Consider the following 25,624-nt stretch of genomic DNA (forward strand, 5'->3'; position numbering starts at 1 on the left):
CCGGAGTGTAAAAGAGTTGAGAACCACTGGCTTCAGGTGTAGTGGCAAGTAGTGCATGTAGAGTTATCCAGTTTGCAAGTACAAATAGTTGTTCACACATGGCTTTCTGAGGGCACTCTTTAGCAGCCCATTCCATGATGAAGGTCTGGGAAATTTGGCCACCAGGTTACAGAAGATCAGCCAAATATATTTTTCATTGTGCTTTAATTCTAACCTGCTTTTTCTCTTCCACCTAGATGTGCCATTTGGTCTGCAGACAGAGCCCCAGATCACTGCCATTGTGGGAAGTGACATTCAACTGACCTGCAAAGCCTCCAAGTACATCTACAACCACCTGGACTGGTATTACCCCTCCTCAGAGGTTGTCCCCAGTGCCTTTAGAAATAAGAGCATTAACAACTACTCCATCTCCTTGATGCTGGTCATTACTAACATCACACAAGACCATGCCGGGTTGTACAAGTGCCAAGCTCAGAATCAGCATAATTCCACTGACATGCTGGAGCAAACTACGCAGCTTGTTGTCAAAGGTAGGTTTTGCCAACGGACAAAGGTAAAGGTGATGTAAAGGTGCTATAAGCAGAGGTGCTGAATATCACTCCCACTGATGTCCTAGGATGTGGTGGGTGCTCAGCACTTCCCAGATCAGTCCTAATATGCATGTATATGCTCAGTATTTAGCTTTCAGTCATATAAAGAGTTGAGAACACTGAAACATTTTTATAAGTGTAGTCTGTAATGGTTTCAGATGCCCCTGGTCTGTAAAAAGTGTCAGGGGACCTTAAGCATCCTATGCAGAAAGGAAGGAATTCCAGTAACATTTTATGCTCCTGACACCCTACTGGGACCCTGGTTTAGTGCTGACTCGGAGGACATAGCCCCACTGGCTATATTACCAACAGCACCCCCGCATATTCCTTAGGATGGCCCACCCCAGTTCTGCGAGTAAAACATCTAATGAGATTACATCCCAGGAGACTGCCATGGTTGTGTGTAATGTTATTTAGCTTTGGACTAGTTAAATACATTTGCAGGAACATATAATCAAATGGCATTTCCTATGTACATGCTGTGATCAGTGGACAGCTTAGATCAAAAGCAATTTTATCTATACCTGGACTCCAAGAACCTGTTTTTTCCCTTTTAATCTTATATCAGTACTATTGCATGGCCCAGCATCCCTGGTACCTCTGAATATTGAAACACAAAAGACTTGATTCTTCTCTCTGCTGCCGAGGCTAGGGCCAGTCCACTCTGTTTTGATCACAGTTGTGTTTGTACAAAGTAGTTGCTAACATTGTTCCAGTGCAGTGGCCCTGACCAGGGCAGACAGAAAAATTATTGTGATCCCACCTACCCACTCACACAGAAAATTACCACCCAAACTGTAGCTGTAGCTGCCATGGTTTTGTTAGCTGTGTGGGTGGTGACATTAAGTCAGTTAATTCTCTGTGTTTCCAAAGATGTAAGGTAGGGAAACAGAATCCATCTCCTCCTGTTATACCCAGACTTCATGTCTGTTCTGGCCTTGTACTGATAACTAGTTTCATAACTTGTTTCCAGAACAGCTAGACTTTGAAACACTGGGCCCTTTTCTGCACGCTGCATCCAAACGATTCACTTGCTTTTCCCCTTGCAGATATTTTTATTCACTTAATCAGTTTTCCACCTACACAGACACCTACACACAGTGGCTAAGGGAAAAAAAATGCATCTAAGCTGTTAGTACATGTATGAAAGAACTTGAATTTTGAATGTGCCTTCTGTGAGTTATTACTTAGTTTCTGTCATTGGCCTCTAGTGCCCGAGGAGAAATTCTCCTTGAAAACATGCTACATGAAATGCCACTCAAAAACTTCCTCTGTGTAAAACTAGCCATGTGGATCTTTCAGGATCCCTTTCATACTATGCACACAGCTTTTCCTCTTCCTTGACTGCCCTGCACATTTTGAACTGGATTTGTTGGTTGGTTGATTGGTTGTGTTTTTTAAATGATATAATTTGAGGTGTATTCACATTTGTTCTGCCCTTTGCTAATCATTCACACCAGGTATGCTGAGGAAACCTTGCCATCCTGAGCTTTGCAGGAGCATACACGACAAGGGGACAAGCACACATAGCAAGGTGCAGGGCAACAGAAAAGCCTTAGAATTTCTCCATTTTCCTACTTTCCTCACGCTCCTTCTATATTTGCTCTGCCCACTCTGTTTGCTTATGATTCAGCTCTGTATCAAACTTAAGCCAAGTGTTGTTCCCCCAACAACAGCAAACCTTTGCTGCCTCCAGGCTGCTAAGACAAGGTGTTTATTTGGAGATACTTAGGTAGATCTGTAAAAGAGGCATTCCTAATGCTGACTGTGAATTGTTTTCCTTTGTGAATGCAGCAAAGGCGGTGCCATATATTATTCAAAACCTCACGGACCTGGAGGTTAACATCAGCGGCAAGATCGTGCTGGAGTGCAAAGCAAATGGAACCCCGACACCTCACATTACGTGGTGGAAAAATGGCTATCTCATTTCACCTGCTTCAGGTGAGCCTGGGGAATGCTGCAGTGCTGTATGTGAGAAAAGAGAGATGGTGGTGATGAGAAAGGTCTCACAGGTTTGCAACATACTTATGGCCCAGTTTTCCACTGCCTGGTACTTTGGGCAGTCATTTACAATGATGCAAATAACCGTACAAAAGGTCCCAGCAGGTGGAAGACCTTTACAGACTGCTGATGTGGTCTGCATATGGGATTTTAAGGGCCCACACTAGCAGCCAGAGCCTGATCTGTATTTCTCCGGTGCCACTGATTGTGCCCACAGCATTGGCTATGTGCTTTCTCAACATACACAAAACTGACTCTTGCAAGATGCTGAACCCCTTGCTACCCAAGATGAATGCTTGTGTGTACTAAGGTGATCAGGACAGGGGGATCCATTTGCTAAAGTGTTTAGGCCATGATCCAGAGTCTGCTGGAGTCGGTGCTGAGCTCTTCTCTAAGAGTCAGACCCTTAGTGTGCTGTCCAGTATAATTACTGTGTTTCTTTATTTCCCTCAGGCTAACAGTCCAGAGGAGTGGCTGTTAGATCACACAGTGCACAGCAGCACAGGGCTGCTGCAAGACAGCATGGACTCCCTTGTCTGAGCTTGGAAGTCTTTCCAAGTGTCTCTACCCTGAGGTTTCCTTCATGTCACGGAGAAACTGGTATCAGTAGCCAGTCCTCTGACTTTAATTTTGCATCTTGGGTAGGAAGGAAATCTAGGATCATCCATAATTCAGATCAGACTGTTCCAGGCAGAAACTCTTTACAGCTACTGAAATTTCATAAATAATTCTAGAGGGACAAGCATGTAACTCATCCAACCAATGGAAACATAAATAAAATATCTGAAAAAAACACCTCAGGGTAAATATTTCAGCACCGTGCATGGCGAGTTATGTGTACAGCTCTTGTTAACAACAACAGGATTCATGGGCAGAACACACTGCACACTCCCCTTTGGATTCAAGGCCCAGCATAATTCCCTTGCTCTGCTAATTGCATCTTCTTAGCAAGCCGGTTAGCTTGGAATCCCATTTACAGAGTCAGAGAAATGAAAACTGGAAGTGGCTGGTAGGTCACAACTAGGTAATCTCTCCTCCCTGTGAATGCAGGATGGTTTTAGAGAGTTAGTACTTCAGGGCTTTGCCCAGACACCCCACTTTAATTACCCAAGATAATGGGGCTTCCATTGTTTCTTTTTGGAGGCTGTTCCACAGTTCATAAACTTTGCTGTTTCTCTTATATTTTTCCTCAGGCTTCCTTTGCTGCATCCAATTTAACACACTGGTTGTAGCACCTCAGATCACTTTAAAAAAATCCCTTCTTGCTGTGCCCTTTCCAATGTCATCTTCAAAGCCTTTTTGTCTAACCACAGAGCTGTGATGAATACATTTGAATGACCTTTTCCTCGTATCATGTTAAGTTTGGGTTTGGGATCAAATCTTGCTGTGAGTTATGCAGGTGTAAAAAGAGCCCATACAGTGCCCAGTCTTGTCCCCCACTGCTGTTGATTAGATATTCCCCACTGACTCCCATGAGAGCAGTCTCAGGCTCCACGTTTAAAATAAATGAATAAATATATTTGTTATAGAGAGGCTGCTAAGTGATCTCCATGAAATTTGCATGACAAATATGTTAAGAGTACATGGCAAGGAATGGGTTTGCATCATATCTGCATTAACAAAAGCGCATGTAATATGTACAGTGTTCAAAATTGTCTTCTGGCGGCTACCAGCAGTACTGTACCAGGTCTGCAGGGACCTGGGAAGTCATTTGTAACAGATTTCCATTTAGAAATTATGTATTACAAATACCTTATGTACTGAAATTAAACTATCCCCCAATGCAGGGATTTCCATGGAAAATAATACCCTGATCATTGAGCGAGTGAAAAAAGATGATGAAGGCCTCTACGAGTGCAGGGTTTCTAATGAAATGGGCCATGACAGTACAATGGCATTCATTAAAATAGAAGGTGAGGCTGCAAGCAAATGCACAAGTTTGGTGATACGGGCATGGTTTGAATGATATCCTTCTACTATCCCAAGGCAAGAATTGTTTCAAGTGTGGGGGAATACATTTTAAAATAATAAACACACACACACGTGCACAACAGGTAAGTTAAAAGTAAAACTTAAAAATTAAATTGAACTTCTTTTTGGTCCTGGAAGCTTATAGTTCCATGATGATGAAGAGCCTGAAGCATCTCATTAGCGCTTCATGTCTAGAACACCTTGATGAGAATCCTACCCAAGACTCAGTGTGGTCTTCATGCAAGGAGTTGTGTAATGCATAGGTTCTCAACCTTTGAGGTTTCCTTAAGTTTCCCTCCTATTTAGCCAGGATCTAGCTGGGACCATCTCCCATTCAGCCAACTAAGAAGAGCAAGATGGCTGGAACCTCCTGGCCTCTGTTTATGATTTCCATGTTCAGAACCACTCACTTAATGCCTCGAGCACTTGGCATTGATACTATAAAATAATACCTTTTAACCACGAGCCTATTCACATATTGTTCCCCATATATGATCCATGGTTACCTATGGAGATCTACTAAGTACTGCCTACTGCTGGTGAATAAAAAGACACCAGCACAGTTCATTGATTTAATGTCTACCTCTTTAATGAAATAAAGCATGCTTTGTGGAATTGCAATTATTTTATCAATGCAATTAATTCAGAATTTGTTCTTATGTTTAACTTCCAGGTTCTGAAGAGAAATCCAATATTGAAGTTATCATTTTGGTCTGCACTGGTCTAGCAGCTACTCTCTTTTGGTTGCTTCTGACCCTTTTCATTCGGAAACTTAGAAAAGTAAGAGGTCTTCCATATTGTGGAAATGGGACACAATTGGCCTCCGAGCTCAACTCCAATTCAAGCCAAGCCTCAGAGTTCAGAACTGAGGTCGAGCTGGCACTAGGGTTGGGGACAGATGGTGAAAAACTGTATGAGCTGTTCTTGTAAAATTTCAGGCAAAGATTTCTGTTGATTACTTACCTGTAATCTCAGGAGATTAGTTCTACTTATAAGAATTTTACCCTCTTGCTTGGCATCCAGTGAGATCAGGAAAAACAGGTTGCTTCCACCTTTGGATTCAAACTGAACCCAAGAGCATTAAAGCAGGTTTGGAGACAGGCTTTCAATCTAAAGGCCCTAAAATGAAGTTCTGGTTTCACCCCACCTCTAATAAGATTTTCCTTAAAACATAGGCAGTGGAGGGAATGCTGCTTTAAAGATGTTAGAATCTGTTTGTTTGCTCTAGAGAAGGGCCCAAACCACAAAGTTCATCTTGTTTTCATGCTTCATTACTCCTTGGCCTCTTTTCATGAGGCTCCAAAGAGTAGGGTAGGTCCTCAACTAGGTCTGAAGAAAGTTTGATAAAGTAAATCAAATTTAGATTTGTTCTTTCTTATACAAACAATAAATAGGATCTGAGAGGCTAGGACTCTAGCCTGGCCACAGCCCAAGCCACAGTCCTAATGTTAATCTCCTGTAACTCGAATGACTGACTATTCCTACTCCTCTTATAAATGTGAACCCATAAGGTTCATGTGTTCCCGGTGTGTTACCAGGACAGCAGAGGTGCCAGACCCTCTGAATCTTATGCCATCTTTTACACTTGCTCAAAGAGCTCAGATGGTGACACCAGATGATAATTCTATGCACAGTGTCATGAGGTTTTCATTCATTGTGTATTAGAATATATGGCAATATGAGGTATAGGGGTGTAGAAATTGAGGCTCCAAGTTGTCCCAGAATTTAAAAGCCATTTAAACACATTGCTAATTCATAAAACAAAGGATGCCTTGATGAGCATCCCTTAAAGGGCATTTCTCATCTGAAGGATTTTCTAGAAGCAGTGCTGAATTCCTTAAAGGAGTGCAGGTTGAGAATGATAATAGCAGGAGCTTTATGTCATCAAAGTGCTTTCAAACATTCACTAATTCAATTCTCTCAGCACCCCCAAAAGATACACATGTGTAAGTTTTCTTTTTCCCCATGCTTCATGTGTGCAAATTAAGGCAGGATATCAAAATTATAGGTCCAAGCACTACAGATGGAAATGGGTGTTGGGGCCAGGATCAGAATGCCGGGGGTGCTGGTTCCCAGGCCTGTGTTCATTCTACAATGTCATACTTCTCTCTCAAGTTAGAGCTGCACAGCAAATACTTTGACTCATTTTTTCCCATTTGCAGCCTGACGCCACAGATATTAAAACAGGATACCTGTCCATTATAATGGATCCAGAGGAAATGCCTCTTGACGAGCAATGTGACCGGCTCCCATATGACAGCAGTAAATGGGAGTTCCCAAGAGACAGGTTGCGGCTGGGTAAGGATATAGTCATCAATCATATAAAGAACAGAAATATCCTATGGTCCAGAATTTCTGTGGAGGTGTAGCATAGTCCATTAGCCCTAGTGCCAGTACACTTTCATCTTTGGACAGTGAGTCTCATTGGGAGGGATGCTGAAGGGGTATTTAGAAGAGCCAGCTTTTGAAATGGCTACCACCTTCCAAAAGAAGTGAAGGAAGACCGCTCCCAGTACCTTCCAGGGAACACCATTTGGGTATCTTACATCACTTACACAGAGAACAATGGAAATGGAAGCAGGTCTGAAAGAGGGTGGTTCTCCATGTAATTCCCTGTACAAGAACATTGTGCAACTTTCAATTATGAAGAAAAAGGGCAGAAATGACTATTCACTCCAGAAACACTGTTCAATAGGTAATAAGGACCAACTGAAAAAAAATTACTCAACAGGGCAAGTATGGGAGGTGAAGAAACGGGAATTTACAGAATAAAGAGGAGGGGGCATGTAAAGACTGTGGGTCAGGCAGGAATGTTGCACTGGTTAGGTGTGGGCTTATAGGGATTGTGGGTCAGGAAGAAATGATAACTAAGGTGCTTGTATGCAGGGAGCTGTGAATTTTCCAAGTTTGGAAAGCTTGGTGTTCAGATAATTAAACGTAATATTTTTACACTGCAGTCACTAATATGCATTCAACTTGAACTCCAGTTTAATGCTGTTTTATCTATCCTATCACATACTGCCTCACACTGAAACTATATGTATATAAACTATATTCTGCATATACATATATGGAAAGTATGTGATACAGGCTTCTATGGACTGTCAGGCCGTGCTGCGCCTAGGCTCCGGTGTCTTGTATTTCTTGCATAGCTGAGAAAGCATGTTTCTCTCTTATCTGATGCAGACTGTCATAAGTCCCCTCTGGCTCATTCTTGACTCTTTGCTTCTCTAGGTAAAACACTGGGTCACGGTGCTTTTGGGAAAGTGGTGGAGGCGTCCGCTTTTGGCATAGATAAATCTTCAACCTGCAAAACAGTTGCCGTTAAAATGCTTAAAGGTACATTTCTCTCTGAGACTCTCAGGAGACTCTGCTGGGACCACGTGAGCAATGAGGTTTCCAGTTCTCAGCTCTAAGGCAACCCCCTTCCCCTTCTCCCTCATTCATTGCATTCAGAAGGGAGTGAGGTTGCCATATGGGAGCAATTAGCTGCTGTACGGTGGATGCTAACGTGTAGGAAATGACAAGTGGGCTCCACACTGTGCTGCTGATTAAGCCTTGTATTCCTAGTGGACAAAAACAGCAGCCTCCAGGTCTGTGGGGTTAGGAGGGAAACAGATTACAGAATGTAATTGCATTACGATGGTCTGAAATTGGATCTAAACCCTCGATCCTAGCCCTTCCAGATGCAGAAAGGTTCACGCAGTTGAAAAGAGCTGTGCCAAGGGAGTGAATTAGGGACAACTCTCTGGCAATTACTGAAATGAGGGAATGCTTTTACCAGCCAGCAGTGGGGAGAAGGGGAACTTGAAGCCTAAGATGCTTCCAAATGGCATTTACATACAAAGCCTCTACAGACAGCTTATGAATAAAGTCCTCCTATGCCTTGCTGGTTGCTTGGGTTTGGGTTTTTCAACTGTTTGCATGTTTTCCACACCCTTCCCCTGCAGTAGACTAGTGATTTTTGTTGAATGGGTCTCCACTCCCTGGCCCACACTGCTGTGGATTGTTGCTGGGTGATGGCATTAACCCCTGCCACTCCAAAATCCAGGATGTGCTCGGAGAGCACAGCACTTGGGTTTTGTTGCCCGCTGCCTCTTCTGCTACTCCCCTCGCTGCCACTTCCCCCAGTGCCAAACACTCTCTGCTTGCCAGCACCACCTTTATGCACCTCTTCTGGACCTGCTCTTCTTCCTATGCAGCTGTCCAATAGGGTCTTCATATCCCTCCTCCCTATGCTGCTGGTTTTTCCATGCCATGCCCTGGAAAGTTCCCAGAGGCTTCCGATCAGTCCAGAGCTCCCCTACTCCCTCCAGCCAACTCCTGGAGCACCCACAGTACTTAATCACACCTATCTCCACCCTGTGCCTCCCAGGTTGCCTTCCCACCCCCTCACTGTTCATTAAGTGCCTTGGCAGTACCTCCATCTAATCTTCCACCTTACTCCCAGAGGAAGCAGATGGAAGTCTCTGGTGTGGGACAGTTCATTCAAGGAATAAAAGGGCCTGGATTACATAGACTGTGTTGCATTGGTTCTGCCATCTTACTCACTTCCATAAAGCACATTAATGTTGGCTTCTGAGTAGAAGGCAGCATCTAAGCACAACAGATAATTGTGAAGATTTTCAGAAAATGTTCAATTTAGGTATGATTAAGCATGCGAATCGCATCATTATAGATCAGTGGTAGATCTGCTGAAATCAATAAAGTTATTAATAATGTTAACTGAAGGCACCTGGGACTCAGAGCAGTTTACAAGACCTGAGACTGCAAAAGTGATCAGACATCTGTTTGGGGGACAATTCTACAACTCTTCCAAAAGAAGCAAAAGTTTAGTGCAAGAAATTATCTGCTACATGAATATTCATGCAGCTTTAATGCATTAAACCTTGCGTTTGGGGCCTATCTGTTCATTTGTTATATTGGCAATATTCAGTCCTTCACAAAGGTTCCCCTGTATGTACATGAACCAGTGAAGTTCTACTGCAGGACATTAATACTTTGTAAGTCACGAAAAAGAAAGGAAGAGAGTTCTAAAGGGCAAAGCATTACTCTGTTTCATACGGATCGAGACAGCAAGACGGATGAGTTCTTATCCATTTAGAAGGCTGAAAGGCAGAGATACAACAAGGAACCTGGGTGGGTTTGGTTTTCAAGTGTAAACAGGATTTTGTGTGTCTTAAAAATATCCTGTTGTGGAAAGATGGCCTTGTCCTGTTTATCTTAAGCAGAATGTGCAACTACTAATGAGTGCAAAGCTTTAATGTCGGAACTGAAGATCCTCATCCACATAGGACACCACCTCAACGTGGTCAACCTCCTGGGCGCCTGCACCAAAGCAGGAGGTAAGAAACTGGCATCCCATAAAGCACTTGGCAAATTCACATGCACTGCTTGCTCTTAACCGCTGTGCGAATTTGGCAGCTATGTTGGCCTTGCTGTCATTGGCAGGAATCAGGAAAAGGGTGTTCTGGTCCAGAAACATGCCCATTTGGCCCAGGAGCAAACACAAGGGTCTCTCAATACCTGTAATAGTATTAGGGTTTGTGCTGTGTGGAAGTGAACCACCCCTTGGGGTGTCATGACTGCGCACGTGGGATATTTCTGGCTCTCCTTTCAGCAGAAGGCGGCACTATAAAGAAATCAGCCAGCACCCTATATATTACAGAGGACACCATGCAGCTTCCATCAGCATAGGGATAGGACTTGGTCACCCTCTGAACATTTTCAAAGCTGCCACCTGATTCTTTATGCTCCAGAGTTGCCCAGGCACCTTAGTTCCCACAGTCACCTAAGCACTGGCCTACTAGTAATGATCTGCTAGAGATTTACCTCAAGTCTGAGTCCCAGAGATCTCAAAGCAGGGCTGTCTAATGAGGTGGGGGAATGACTTCCTGGCCTGTGATGCCTCAGGTGTGTTCAGAGCATGCCTAACACCTTGTACCTGCACCAGAAGGTAAAGGCATGGTGCAACACCTACACAAAAGCCAGCTGTGCCACAAGGAAGCTTAGGGTGAATGTAAAACAGCACAAGGAGGAGACGGAGAAAGAGTATCAGCCACTAGGTCTGGGCTACCCAAGTGGCTGGTTGGGCTTGGGTGCCTAATGCCAGGAAAGCACTATGGATCCAGAGCAGAGGAAAGTACCACCTATCTCTGGCCTTTCAACGGGTCAGCTGCTTCAGTACTACTGCTGTCTCCTTTCAGCTTGCACCTGAAAGTACCTCTCTTAGGATCTGGAATCTGCCTGTGCATTTTGTAGGGAGGCTGGGCCCTCATTTGGGTCTGAAAATTCAACTGGGTGCCAGGGCATCTATGAGTTAGGCAATGGAAAACCAAGGGGGGGGCAATACCTCAGGCATTTTGAGTATCTGGGCCAAAGTGAGCTCTCTAGGGCAGTGGTCTCCAAACTTTTTTGATCGCGCATCCCTATCAGTAAAAAATTTTTGAGCACACACCCCCAATATATGTTGCAATACGCTGAAAGCGAACGAACGAGTGAGGGCGCCACTGTCAACCCCTCCGCATTGTGGAACTCCCACTCTTCCCTCGGGATTCCTCGCGTACCATACGTGACACGTGACCATCTGACATACAGACCAAGCGAGGGCGCCAGTGTCAATCCATATATTAAATATTAGTAAAGCTTAATTTCTTTTTTTTTAGATAAAAAATAAATATAAATAGAAGTTCTAATATTTCTTCCCGCCCCCCCAATGGATCATCACACCCCACTTTGGAGACCACTGCTCTAGGGCTGTACACACACAGTCTGTGGCAGATCAGGGACTTGAACCAAGGACTCCAAAATCCTGGCACTCAAGTGATGTTCCCTGTCACAGAAACCTTGTTCCTCGTCTCATCATCCCATATAAAACATCGTCGTCTCCCTTGCCCTGCAGTTAAAACCATAATGGAATAATCTGTTTATCTGCTGTCTTTATGTTGAATCTTAAAAACAGTCTAGGAGGGAGGATGGAGGAGGGCTGAGGGCAAAGAAACCAGGATAAATATTAAGGGGGGAGGCGGGAGAGAGAGAGATGGTGCAGACATTTGTCATTCCCTGAGACATTAAAGCTATCGTTTTCTCAAGGAACATGTAGTTGCCAAGTAAAAGGAGAAATAAATTTTATTAAGGCAAATTTGTCAGAATGACAGGACATAAATTCTCCCCCAAATTAGACATTCACAACTCCCAAGGGAGAGGTACAGATGTGGAATCTGCAGAATGCTGAGGCGAGACTGGAAGCTGTGCAACAGCTACTAGTCTGATCTGCTGGGCAGCCGCATTTGTATGGCTTTCTAGGGCAGTGGTGCTTAACCTTTTTTGTACCAGAACCCATTTGTAAACATTGATGGCCAGTCCCGACCCAGAACCCATCATCCCCAGGCCCCAGCCTCCCAGCGTGTGGGGCAGGGGGTGGGTATATAGAGTGGGGGAAGAGGCCCTGAACAGCCCCAAGGAGCCCCTTGCAGACTGGAACTCTGCCAGCCTGCAAGGGAAAACCCACGGTTTCCCAAGTTTTTCTCCTTTAAAGGAGAATCCATTTTTAAAGTTTGTTGATCTTGCAGGATTGTTGGTTGTAGCCATGTTGGTCTAAGGACATAGGCAAGCAAGGTTCTTTGGGTAGATGTGATACCTTTTATTAGTTGGTCTGATAAAAGATATCACATCTATTGATCCATTCTTAAAGTTTGTTCACAACCCTTTCATATATTCTTGTGACCCACTTCTGGGTTGCAATCCACAGGTTGGGAAATGTTGTTCTAGGGCTCAGAGGAATGGGAAAGGAGGATACTGCCCTGTAATTGGGGAAGGAAGGTATCACCTTCTACCAGATAGCACTAAGAGCAGGGCCATCCCTGGTGAGGGGCAAATCAGGGAGACAGTCCCAGGCCCTGCACTTCGGGGGGCCCTGCAGACAGTGCCATGTAGGCCCGCTGCTGCCACTGCTGGCAAGCGGTCACCACCCCCCCTCCCCTGCCACCACCACTGGCTTCTGCAGGCAGGTGTCACCCCCACCCCCTGGCCCCGCGCAGGCCGATATGCCCCGGGCCCTACACACCTCTAGGGATGGCTCTGACTGAGAGAACTGGGAAATAGTACTGCATAGTACATCGGAGTGGTGACTTGCATGTGGATGCCCAGAACAGTCCAGAGGTACTTTAAGATCACTATCCCTTAACCAGGGCAAAAATATGGCCAGAACATTTGCACATGAAGGCCTAATCATGTAGCAAAGTCTGTCTGAATATATGTGCTCAACTTTGCCTTTTGTGAGTGCCCATTGCTTGAATGTACTCTTCTCTATGGCAGTGGTTCTCAACCTTTTCAGACTCAAGGTACTGTCCACAACTTCTATGAATTTAGTGGCACCCCATTTCAAAAACTAATTTCATTTGTTTTTTTAACTGGGGAAAATAGTTGAGCAATTCTTTTGTTGCAAAGAACTCAGAAAGACCACAGCAGGTCTCCTGACACAAGGGATTCCTATTTGAAATCTCTGGGTTTATCTTCTGAATCATGTGCAGGTGTTTGCATACTTGGCAGTGCTAATATTGCGTGGTACCCTGCAGCCACCTTAAAGGGATCTAATGGCACCCTAGGGTGCTGCAGTGCCCTGGTTAAGAATCACTGCTGGAGCCTTCCAGTCTCCTTCCCCATCTTACACTGCTCTGAACATCCTTCTGGGAGAAGAGGACTTTTGAATTCTTCCTGACTATGTACCCAAAGGAGTCACTGTTAAAGCCAGTAGTGGGAAATAAGTTGTGGAACCCAGGTTTCCCAGAAGGCATTGCAGAACATTAGCTAAGTAGTCTCCAGCTAGGCTCTGATTTGTTTGCTTTTGAACAACGCTACAGGAGACTGAAGTAGGGAAGCACAGAGCTCACAAACTAGACATTGGAATAAGACTTACCATTAAAATGTCATTTCTTAGCACAGCTCCTTGTTAAGTTTTATGCAGCCCATAATAGTATGTTGGATAATGACTGATATTAAGCATGCACATACATTATTTTAACAATATCTGCTTCTTGTAACATTGCTTTGGAACACATTGTCACCGTGTCTGATGTTAGGCAGCACTAATGCATACTATCCTGTGCTTTAAAATAAGGAAATAAAATATGAAGAGATGGGTCTAGGAAACATTTTAGAAGCGTGAATAAAGCACTTAGGGGTACTTTAAAGTTGTGCTGGAATCTTCATTTCCTTGAAGAATCCACTAGACACATTTGACTTCAGTTTCTTCAGAAAATGTTCCATTTGATCTCTTCTTCGCACTGTCAGAAGTTAGCACAAGTTTCAGGAAGTAACTTAGTGATGTGGAGGATTGGTAGTAGAGACAGCGTGATGATATGCATGAAAATAATGGGAACTAGTAACAGGATCAGAGGGGAACTCACTATCTCTCTATCCTCCCATCTTGCAGGCTCCCTAGCAGCTTGCCTAGCTCTAAGTGGCTTGCTGCTGCATGCTGGTCCCCGTTTCAGCCCCTACCCAGGATGACAGCCCAGCACCCCCTTTAGACAGGCTGAGGCAAAGGTATTGGGAGCCACAGCAGATCATCTGTCACCTTCACCTCAGAGAGCTCTATACTGAGTACTGTTGAACTGTGAGCTTGTGTTTCAGAGGTGCTGAGCATCTCTGACTGCAACTGTAGTCAGTGGACACTGCAGGTATTGAGCAGACCTGTTGCACATGCTATATCCATAGTTGGACTTCAAGATCCTTAGAATGAACTGGGGTTACAGAAATACACGGTGTTATTATAGGTCAGTAACTAAGACTCTTCTTCCCTTTTGCCTGTGATGGCCACTTCCAAGTGCTCATTTCCACCCACTTTGTTATTTTGAGCCAGGACACAGCAAGCAAATACAAACTCTCTTCCCTCCTTTGCTTCTCCTACTTCCAGCCCTGTGTTTGCAAAATTATTTATGTCAGACTGAGTCAAATGGGCAGACCACAGCACAAGCCTGGGTGTTTGTTTCTGACATGTAGATAAGAGTTTGTTGCTTAGGATTTCCCTTTGTCGAATGGCCTGGTTCAGCTCTTGGCATTTTTCCTTTGAAGTTGGAGCTCACGAGTCTGAATTTGAAGTTTCCAGACAGGATAGGATTTATAGACATAAAAGGCTGACCACTTTGGATGGGTAATAATAGGTGTTTACATGCATTCTAGTCCTATGACTTCATCTTCTTCTACATCTGAGACATTTTATATGCTGCTTTCTAAAACCTGGTGATGGTACAGTGCAGGCTAATGGCTCAGAGTGCAGTTTTGTCACGCTGCACCTTGAGATCCAAAAACATTTCCAAATACATCTAAAAAAAATCACCTGTGGTTATGAAAAGGCATTTCTGTGGAACGGAACAAAATGCTGCATTGGAACAAGAAAGGAAGGAACTGACATGTCCGTCTATGAGTTCAATACTCTTAAACTAAATGTTTTTGAAGACTTTGGGATCCAGCTGGTGTCATAGACAGAGCTGACTGTTTGTTACCTCCACTGGCATGAAGCCCTGGATTACACAAACAGACTCACAGACAGACTGGAGAAGCTAGGGAGTTGCTCCATAAAATGGGTTCATGCAGATATAAAAGGATTACTAGCATGGGGGATGGTATGCTCTCTTCTGTCATCTTGGACTTTCCTTTTTTTGGAAAAAAGGAATCAATTCCTAATAACTGAGGAAGCTTAGGACCCAAGACTCGTAGGTTCAATTGCCAACTTCCTACCTCTGCTACAGATTTGTTGTGTGTGCTTCACCTCTCTACTACCCAGTTTCATCATCTCTATCAGGGAAATGACATTTACATATTTCACAGCAGGAATTGAGAGGCTGAATTGATGTTAAGCACTTTGCCCTGCTCTAAAGCCTTTCTGCAGCAGGAACACTGCACTATACAGTGTTGCACTTTTACATGTCTGAAGACTCCTTTCGTTTCATTCTCTTTGCAGGCCCTTTGATGGTTATAGTTGAATATTGCAAGTATGGAAATCTGTCCAATTACTTAAGAGGCAAACGTGGGGATTTCATTGCATACAAGGTAAAGCAACTAGATTTTCATGAAGTTACGAGATAGCTAATTTGTGATCATATGACAGCACCTACTTAGAATTAGGTTTTATTCTCTACTTGCTACAAGGGGTCTAAGTTTTATCTGAGATCCCAACTTCTTCCATCCAATTCCAACCTGTCCAGGGTGGAAGGGGGGAGAATGGACCCTTTTCTCTGAAGGATCCCATTCTAGTTCCTTCCTTTCACTCACCTCCAATCTCTACTGTGTAATCCATTACAAATGCTCATGTAAACTTCAAGAGCTGAAATGGGACACATTAGGGTGCTACCTTGCCACCACCAGGCAGAAAGGAGGAAAAAAGAACAGTGAACAACTGGTCAAAACCACTGTGAAAGGAGATACGAAGCCAGCCATCTCTACCAAAGGACAAAGCACAGCAGATAGCACCTTTGGGAGCCCAAAGTTTCTAAAACTTATAGACCACTGATTTAGATCCTACCAGGAATCTGGATCCTTCCCAGGTACCACACAAGTCACAGCATGTGGGTTTTCCAGACAACTCTAACAAGTGTTGTTTCATCTGCTCTGCATGTACAATAAAACACAGGTGGTGCCTTTGTGAGAGGAGGGGATTTTCCTCATTACCTGCCCCTGAGATTCCTCTCTCACTCTTATTTTTCATGGGCTCCAGTGACTGGTTGTAACTTCCTTTCCTAGATGTGGCTGCACTTCACTGCTCTTGCAAAATCCTTGTTATGATGATCCCATCGCAAGGTCCTTTTCCAAATTCCAGCATGTCATTCCATTAAATACCCATGAGTGCTCAGGCACCCTAAGATCATTTCTTATTCTCTTTTTGAAATGTTTAGTCCCAGGAAAACTCGGACCAAGGAGAGAAGAGTCTGGATGAGTCCAACAGTGATTTAACAGAGCTGATCAAGAGACGCCTTGAGAGTGTAGCCAGCACAGGAAGCTCTGCTAGCTCAGGGTTCATTGAAGACAAGAGTTACAGTGACTCTGAGGAGGATGAAGAGGGTAATTGAAACTCACTACTCCCATGTCCTTTCTTACAGATTTCTGTTGTTTCTGACTGTTTCTGCAAGGCACACCTGTTTTAGAGAGAAGCCTTGCTTTAGTTGTGGGTGGATCCCGTAAGTCAGGGGTGATTCCTTTTTTTATGTGTACTCCTACCCTTAGACTCAGTAGAGTAGAACTGCAGTAGCATGCATTCAGACCATCTGCTTCTTCCATGTAGGAGGGATATTAGCAATATTTTGGCAGAATGTTTTTGTGGCTAAGCTGTCCTTCCAGAAGTAATCTTCACACAGCTGAGTTAAAAAGGGCACCCATACTTTTCTCCCCAAATGTCACTTTTATAGGCTCTCCAGAACTGGGAGATATGGTTTACACAAGAGCTTTCCAAAGTTATTTTCCTCTGTATCACAAACCTGTATCCTCTAGGTTTTGACATTTCCGTGGTTTCTTCTAGATACCGAGGATCTGTACAAGCGACCTCTGACCTTGGAGGACCTGATTTGCTATAGTTTCCAAGTGGCAAAAGGCATGGAATTCCTGGCCTCCAGAAAAGTAAGCTTTCCTTCTGCTCCATCCTTCTTTTTTATGCCTTTGTGGTTCATTCATTAAGACATTAGGACTAAGTTTCTTTCATAGTATGGAGATGAAGGAACATACTATTAAGCCTGATTTCTCCTCTCACTTTCTCTTATCTTGCATTATTGTACCTCCACCAACTTTTCTGGCTGAACTGAATTAATTAGTAATATTGATAGGACTACGAAGAGAGTTCCCATCTGGTGCATGGTTGGATAGACAGCGTTTGTGACCTGGGGCCTTAGCTGGAAGAGAAGGGGAAAAAAAGAAGGCATTATCCATATTTGAGATGAAGAAATCTGTCCTGGGGAGAGAGAGGAAGACAGAGTGGAGGGACGTGGGGGCAGGGAAAAGAGAGAAAAAGAGAGAGAGAGAGAGAGCTTCTGCATGAAGAAAAGGATTTCTGAAAGTTTAATGGGAGTGTGTACATTTATAAGTGTGTAAGTTTAACTTGCCAGTACTTAATTGTTGGTGATTGACAGCCAAATGAATGCCTTATTGTCGTGCCACTGTGTTTATGTCCATAGTCTGTAGGAAACATTTTTAAAGATGGTAAAATAGGATGCAGGTGCAAACCTATCTACAGACTTGTTGGCTTGTATGTATGCACGTGGTTGCTAAAACACCGCACTCAGTCATTGAATTCTGTGCACAGCTTTGCCTATGTACAGTTGTCCAACTTCACGTACGCACGTGGTAATTGCATTTGCAAATGTAGCTGCATTGGCTTTTGGCCCATAAGATTTAACAATTAACTGGGGAGCTACAATTCTATTCAGATCCTAGCTGTTTGAGTAGGAGTATGAGAAATAACAGTGTTTCTCAGTTTTTTCCCCTCTGATGAGTTATTTTCCTCTGTATCACAAACCAGTATATTTATGGTAGGTTCCCACACACACATCTTCCCTCTCCAGCCTGGTCATTTTTCTTGCAGTTTTCAAAGAGGCCCAATGCTTTTCTTGTCAGTAACAGCCTGTTGTCCAAGCAAACCCTGTGATCTCACTTGTTCTCATTTCTTCATAGTGCATTCATCGGGACTTGGCAGCAAGGAACATCCTTTTGTCTGAAAACAATGTAGTTAAGATCTGTGACTTTGGCCTAGCGCGGGACATTTACAAAGATCCTGACTACGTCCGGAAAGGAGATGTAAGTGAAGGGGGCTTGCAGGGTCAAGCTAGAACTCTACTCCCCGAAAGGACTGGGCAAATTAATAACAATGATTCTGGCTATGTGTCTTTTTCATTCCTAGGCAAGACTTCCTCTTAAATGGATGGCTCCAGAAGCTATTTTTGATAAGATTTATACAACCCAGAGTGATGTATGGTCTTTTGGAGTGTTACTATGGGAAATATTCTCACTAGGTAAGATTACAACTTTTTTCATATATATGGAACAGTTGTTGCACAGAGTTTTAACAGAAAAGCAAAGGGCACTGAGGCACACTCTGTTTTCAGCCAACAGTGGCTCTGCTTGGCAAAATTTGACCTATAATGAATGTTAAAAAAAAAAAAGGATCTTGGATTTGAAATTTGTAATAATTTGTAAAAAAACCAGAAGAGCAGGCAGCAAATATAAACCACTACTGCCCTGAACTAAAATGTTTTTAAAGTGGTTGAAGATTCCCTTTCAAACCCTATTTTTCCACAAGAAGTCTCTGCCTTCAAATCAGAAACCACACCACTTATAGGTTGCAGAGAATTATACCACTGTTGACACAGTGGTCTGATATTGCTAGTGGAAGTCCATAAACCACAAAGGAGTCTGTGGGTATGAGTTAACAATTGTAATAGCTGGCTTTTACCTTTGGCTTGATTATGCCTTTCCATGCAATGCTTGTAAGAAAAAAAAAGGCCATGATGCCACATGTTGGATGCAGGCATTATAGTGCTGATGGGAGAACCAGTGTTTGTTCTATGTGCAAGTCATTCTGGCAGCAGTGCATAGGTTGCATCCTCCTATGGCTGCACTGTTTTCAGGCCACAGCTTGTGTTGAATAAGGACATTAGTGCTTGAGTTGCTTCATCCTGTATTTAGAGGGCACAAGACTTCTTTGAAAGCTTAATTCATTTTGATAATCCAATGGATGATCCTTTCTTAATCCAACAGGTAAAGCTTCTGAACTCAAACAAGCAATCTCACTTCTAGGCAATGGAATCCTGCTGTTCAATCAACTGTCCCCTCCACCCTCCTACAGAGTGGCATATTCTTTTTCCTCAAAAAGTATAGGGATTGCAGTGAGTGGCTTCCTCATAAACATTTTAAGGGCAAACAACTAGCCCATGCATTTATGCTTCTGGGTTCTGAACAGCTCTATGTGATTCTCCAAATGCTTCTGGTTTATGGAGTCAATTATGTGACTAAGGTGTCCAGCCCAGAATGGTGCAGACTGCAGGATTTGCCAAAAGTCTATGGTTAAGCTAATTATGGAAATAATAGGGTGGGGGAAGAGAGATCAGAACCTGATTTGAATTGCTTCAGATCTCAGGGTTGCTTGGCTATCCAAAAGCCTTTGGTTTGGGTTCATCTCCAGTTTATCCCAGCTACACCAAAGAGAGACTTTATGGTACAACACAGGACAGGGAATCACAGCTTTCTCCAGTTTTGCTGTTTCTCTGGCCTTAGATCCAAGTATCTATTTACACTGATGGGATTCTAGTGTAACACATACATGGCTGCGAAAAGGCTTCACAGTTGTGGGGGATGCCCTTGGGTTCAGACACTCTGGAAATGTGGAGCGAGACAAAAACTAGAATTCAGAACTTCTAGCTCCAAAAGCTTCAGCAGTGGCCCCATGCCAGCATATCATTAAGGGAAGTATATTGGCATGCAGAGAGGTATTTAATGGGACAGCCCCTCTGTGGGAGCGTCTGCAAGGAACCAGTGAACTGAACATGTGTGGATGGCAACAAATGCTTCAGGAACCAAAAGTGTTGCTGTGTGGGAAAATAACTAGCCATTCCCCAAAGACTGAGTGGTGCTTAACCAGCATGAAATTCTAAGCACTTGGCCTTTTAATACTGAAGATGCCAAATAAAGGTTAAAAGATTAAGATGAAATTCAGTGGGTATATATTTTAGTTATTTTGTTTTATTGCTCTGGATATTTTTTTAAAATCATTCTAAGTTACTTTCTGATTTTTTGTTTTGTTTTGAATGCCCCCTTTTATTAATGAAACTACTTAATTGGGAAAAGAGACCGTCTTTTCTGAGCTCAGAGGAATCCACTAAATTACTGCAAGGTTCACCATGCAGAGAGTTTCCTCTGCCCTTGTTATGATGTAGATCACAAACCACTTTTTTCAATCCATGGCACTGATTCAAAAACCAGTCATTTTCCTTAAGAGGGTTTTTCATAAGGATCATCCAGGCATGTCTGTGGTTTGGCACCACTCGTATCTGCAGTTCACATGATAAATATTTAATTAAGGATTTGTGTCACTGATTGAACTTCTTATATAAAAGTTTTACAGATCATTGAGAGTCGGAGTACGGAAAGTTATTTGTCTTTGCTACAGGGTATGTTTTGGCTCTGTTCCACAATCACTGCTTTTTCTGGGTCCCAAAGATGCAGTACCTTTGAAAAAGGAAGAGAGATTGACTAGAAAAATGCACAGTTTGGTTTGGACATGGGTCCTGTCAGGGCCAAAAGTTGAATCTGGAAAGGGAGCACCACAAGCTTCCTCTGAAAGCTTTTGGGAGACCGGACCAATGCTGCTGATGAACAGGGAAACCTGGACAGTAGGGACTGCTAATCTTGATTTTGTGCTTGGTTTTGCATTGGGCTTTGCTACTAATTATGTAAATGGGGTCAACGCGCTTGGTGGGACAGAAAGCCAGCAATTTTAAATGCATTTTGAAATCAATTACATGGCACATTGCAGAATGTCAGTCTCTCCTGGAATTTAAGTTTGCAGTGTTTCAAAAGGCAATCAAAGGTAATTATGTAAACAATCAGTGCTTGGTAGTGTAACATCAGCATTGTATTATCCCAGTAGAATAAAAGTGAGCTAAAAAAAAACGTTATTTAATATCCAGCACATGCCACATCTTTGAGCATTTTGCAGGAGAATTCCTCTAAAGAAAATGTCATGTATTGACCTTTCTTATACATTTGAACCCACTTTTCTCTCAGTCTGTCTGAAGAGCAAAAATCCAAAATTCATTATGCAGGTGCCACAGTTCAGATGATCTACAGTGGTGGAGAGGGGGCTTTAACACCTTCCATTTGAGATCTGAGCTGGGGTTAGCAGTGGGCAAAGTACTGAGTGCCAAAAAGTTTGCAGTCAAGAATCAAATCTCTCTACCTTCCCTCTACTCTCCTTCTCACCAGTGTATTGCAGCAGGGTCTCAAGGATAGCAGCCTCTCAAATGCTGAGGTCTTAGGTACATACTATAAGCAAGTGGAGCAAGCTCAAATTTCCAACCCAACTATCTGCCACATACCATGCTCTTCACATCAATGTATATCAATCATCACTAGAAAATGCTGCCCGATAATCTAAGACACTTTGAGTTAAGTGTCTCCAGCCATCACTTTCCAGGCTATGGCTCTAGTACTTAACTGAAGCCTAGCTTTTAATATCAAACTCAGCTGTGGAAGGCAGGAACATGAGCAACCAGCACAATTCAGCAAGGGAGATCTTAGTATGGAGAGAATGTGCAGTGTAGGACAGCCAGAGTAACCCTTCAATTATGCTGCTCAGCTTCTCCACACAGAGATCTGTTGGCTTCACAGTCCTCTGCTTGTGACACCACAGGCACAGAAATCATTTGGCAAAGAACTGGAAAAGTTAGGCAGTCTGCATTAATATAGGACAGATACTGGCCAGGTAAGCACTAACTGTCCCAAGTCATGAGCTTCTACCCACCTCTGCTGGCAACTTAATAAATATAGGAGGCTGGATGCAATCACTGGAGAATCAATGGATCCAATCAGTTCTGCCCACAGTGCAAATTACAGGGCAGCTTGAGAGGGACTCAGCCTACCCATAAAAAGCAAGAGCCCCCCTGTAAGATTTGAAAATCATAACCTGGGGAGTCTCTGATTTTATTAAGACATTGTGAAGGGCAGCACAATTTTTTTTGCAGACCCCCTTCCCCCAAAAGTCAAAGTGTAAGAGGAGGTCAACACTATATACCTAGACTTCCAAAAGGCTTTTGATCTAGTATCCCGCAATATCCTTGTGGAAAAATTGGAAGATTATGGGCTTAACTGCTGAACAGTTCAGTGGGTGGAAAACTGGCTGCGGGGTAGGACCCAGAGAGTGGAATGGATCTGTGTCATCCTGGCGAGAAGTGGCCAGTGGTGTCCCCCTGGGGTGTGTGCTTGGTCCAATGCTTTTCAACATCTTTATCAATGATTTGGATGTAGGGGTGAAAAGTTCACTGGCCAAGTTTGCAGATAACAACAAGTTATGTGGGAGTGTAGCCATGCCAGAAGAAAGGTTGCAGATAAAAGCAGACCTGGACAGGCTGGAGAGTTGGGCGGACCAGAACCAGATGAACTTCAACACTCAGAAGTGTAAGGTGCTCCATCTGGGGGCAAACAATCCCCCACATACCTACAGGCTTGGTGGCAACAATTTGACTTGCACCACAGCCAAAAGGGACCTGGGGTAGTGATCGACCATCGCATGAACATGAGCCAGCAGTGCAATGCTGTGGCCAGCTGGTCAAACAACACGCTGACATGCATTAACCATTGCATCTCATGCACAACTAAAGAAGTGATACTCCCACTGTACTCCACACTGGTGAGGCCACAGCTGGAGTACTGCATCCAGTTCTGGGCACCGCACTTCAACAAGGATGTTGAAAAACTTGAGAGGGTCCTGAGAAGAGCCACCTATATGATGAGAGACTTGCAAGGCAAGCCATATGAGGAAAGGCTTGGGTCTCTTCAGCCTAAAAAACAGAAGGCCGAGAGGGGACTTGGTAGCAACTTACCACTACATCAGGGGAATACATCAAGGGCTCAGCGAACAATTGTTCACCAGGGCACCCTTGGGGAAAACCAGGAGTAACGGCCACAAACTCCTGGAAGACTGTTTCAGGCTTTACACTAGAAAAAACTTCTTCACAGTCAGGGTGTCCAGACTGTGAAATAAGCTCTACAAGGTCCCTTCCAGCCCCTAACAATCTATGAATCTATCATTCGAATCCTGGTTCTGCCCTGGAGAAAGCAGCAGGCTTTCTTTGTGACAACGGATACATTCAGAAAGAGTGGTGCCTTTGAAATTCAGAGTTCAGCAAACTGACCTGTCCAGGTGTGCCTTCATCGAATACCTCCAGGAGAAGCTGGAGATAAGCCTCCTGGGTTCTGTTCCCAGCTCTGGGACTTACTCACTGTGTGACTTTGGGGAAGGCTGTTCACTTCTCATTTATTCATTTGTAAACAGGTTATAGTAAGGCTCATCTATTTCAAAAGGACTTTATGAGCTGACTGAGTCTGTTCATGAAAGCCTGTAAAGACTACATGGATCTGAGCTTCTGACTGCCTTCTGAGCCTATTTGCTGAACTGACATACCCCTTTATCAAATAGTTGGGATTCCTATATCCCAAACTAAGATTTGGGGGAATCAAGTGGCAAAACCCATGCAACTCAATGATTTGAGGAACTCCCAGTGCTTGGTGCCCTCTTCGTTTCTTTTGTACGACTGTTTCTGCAAAGCCTGTTTTGCCCCTAAGTGCAGAGCACATAAAGGCAATCCTGAGCCGGAGAGCAGGAAATCAGACAGAAATGTTATAGAAAGTAAATAAACTATATACAGATTCCTCAAGAGTTGGACCCAGATTTGGATTCCATTAAATCCCCTTTGTTAAGACTAGATTAGATGTTCTTCCAAACTCATCATCCAGCCTCAGGGATGCCAAATTATGAAAGGAAAGAGCTGTGTATTATAGTCTTTGCTGGAGTGGAGGGAACCCAGAGGTGCCAGAGGAGCAGGAATTTATGTCATTTTTTGCAGTAAAAAGATAAACACAAGCTCTCGCTCACTTATGCTTTTCTCCCTTGCTCCAACTGGAGGAATACCAGAGAGGCCCCTGAAGAAGCCTGGGTTGTAGAAACCGATATCCTGAAAGGCTCTTAGCTTCTGATGCCCTATGAGTTTGTCTTCACTGCCTTGTTGTAAGGTACAACACAAGTTCTGCTCCTCACCCAATTCCTATCCACACAGACCTCCGGTTTGAGTCAAATCATGCCTGGCCAGCTGGCCAGAGTGGGTGGGCTGAAGCCTGAGGGCTGCTGACTTGGAAGCTAGGAATGTAGTGGGTATGCAGTGGCTCAAGTTACCACAACTCATCAGATGCTAAGCAGTCTGTGAGGTTTACCATATAGCTCTGGGCAGCTCAAGCATTGCTTCAGTATTCATTAACGCCTGTAAAAACTATATGGCTGTCAAGCTAGTTTGGGAAGACCTGGTGTTCTAACTCCAGATAACTGTTGCAGTGCAGACAAGCAGTTCCTTTGCCTTTGCTCCAATACTTAGACTATATTATCTACACAACAGTCAGGAGAGTGACTGTAGCTTATGTATTGGTAGAACTGGAGTGAGGTTGTAGCTGTGATGGTCCAGGGATTGTGTGAGAAGCAAGGATCTTTGTTGGTGACATCTTTTATGGGACCAACTTCATGGTTGAGATAGAAAAGCTTTCAAATGAAAGGCATTCTTCATCAGATGCCTTGTATTTGACAGCTTGTCTAACTTTATCCCGCCGTGCAGTTGGTACAATAAAAGATATAACCCACAAAGATCTTTCCCTGTAGGTTGTATAGACAGACTTGAGCAAGCTTTAAACTAGCTAGCTTTGGTATCAATAGCATGGCAGCGTGGAGGTTAGTGCAGTCTACAAAATCCAAGAATCTAGGTAAATGCTGGAGCAGTTTGCCTGTCCTGAACTCCAAGCTGCTGATTTCTACACAGCTGGTTTAAAGCTAGCCTGGTTCATCTATATAGGCCATAGTGATGCCTTTGACTGTAGTGTGAAAATATCCTTAGTTTCACCCATCTGGGCTGGATCTGTAATAATGAAAGAGGAATCTTCTTAGAGCCACAGACCCACTTGAAAATAAGCAGGCACAAATTGACGTCAGTAGGAGTGAAACCCACTTATTTTCAGTCCTCTTCTCTTTTAAAGGCCTCAGAACCTTTGTATAAACTCTCTATTCCCCCGGTCTTGTGCTGTAATAAAAGTGGCAAGTGCTGCGCAGCGTGGCTAGAGATCTCCAGTCTGACTCTATATCTAATTATATAAAATTCCCTGAGTCTATCCTGTCCACATTTGTGTGTAATGGAATAGCACTGAAGATGGCCATTTATTATATGGAACTAGGTGAAACGAGGCTTACTCTTTCCATTTGATGACTGCTGGGCAAGCTACTATGCAAACTGAGATGATGGTGCCAGTCTAGTTCCTAGAGTGCC

The 25,624-nt window shown here is 43.7% G+C and overlaps 1 protein-coding gene across 1 annotated transcript in view; it reads left to right on the top strand.

The window, feature by feature from the left end:
• LOC109300700 (vascular endothelial growth factor receptor kdr-like) overlaps positions 1-25,624 on the top strand; it is a 109,053-nt gene that overhangs the window by 61,614 nt on the left and 21,815 nt on the right. The window contains exons 10-21 of the mRNA XM_019521486.1: positions 237-530; positions 2,385-2,531; positions 4,379-4,504; positions 5,236-5,342; positions 6,725-6,860; positions 7,797-7,901; positions 9,794-9,907; positions 15,526-15,614; positions 16,457-16,622; positions 17,077-17,174; positions 18,222-18,344; positions 18,448-18,559. Coding sequence (XP_019377031.1) covers positions 237-530; positions 2,385-2,531; positions 4,379-4,504; positions 5,236-5,342; positions 6,725-6,860; positions 7,797-7,901; positions 9,794-9,907; positions 15,526-15,614; positions 16,457-16,622; positions 17,077-17,174; positions 18,222-18,344; positions 18,448-18,559 — 1,617 coding nt within the window. The remainder of the gene's footprint in view (positions 1-236; positions 531-2,384; positions 2,532-4,378; positions 4,505-5,235; positions 5,343-6,724; positions 6,861-7,796; positions 7,902-9,793; positions 9,908-15,525; positions 15,615-16,456; positions 16,623-17,076; positions 17,175-18,221; positions 18,345-18,447; positions 18,560-25,624) is intronic.

The sequence above is a fragment of the Gavialis gangeticus genome, unplaced genomic scaffold, assembly GCF_001723915.1.
Source record: "Gavialis gangeticus isolate Ggan-Ray unplaced genomic scaffold, GavGan_comp1, whole genome shotgun sequence".
NCBI classification, from domain to species: domain Eukaryota; kingdom Metazoa; phylum Chordata; order Crocodylia; family Gavialidae; genus Gavialis; species Gavialis gangeticus.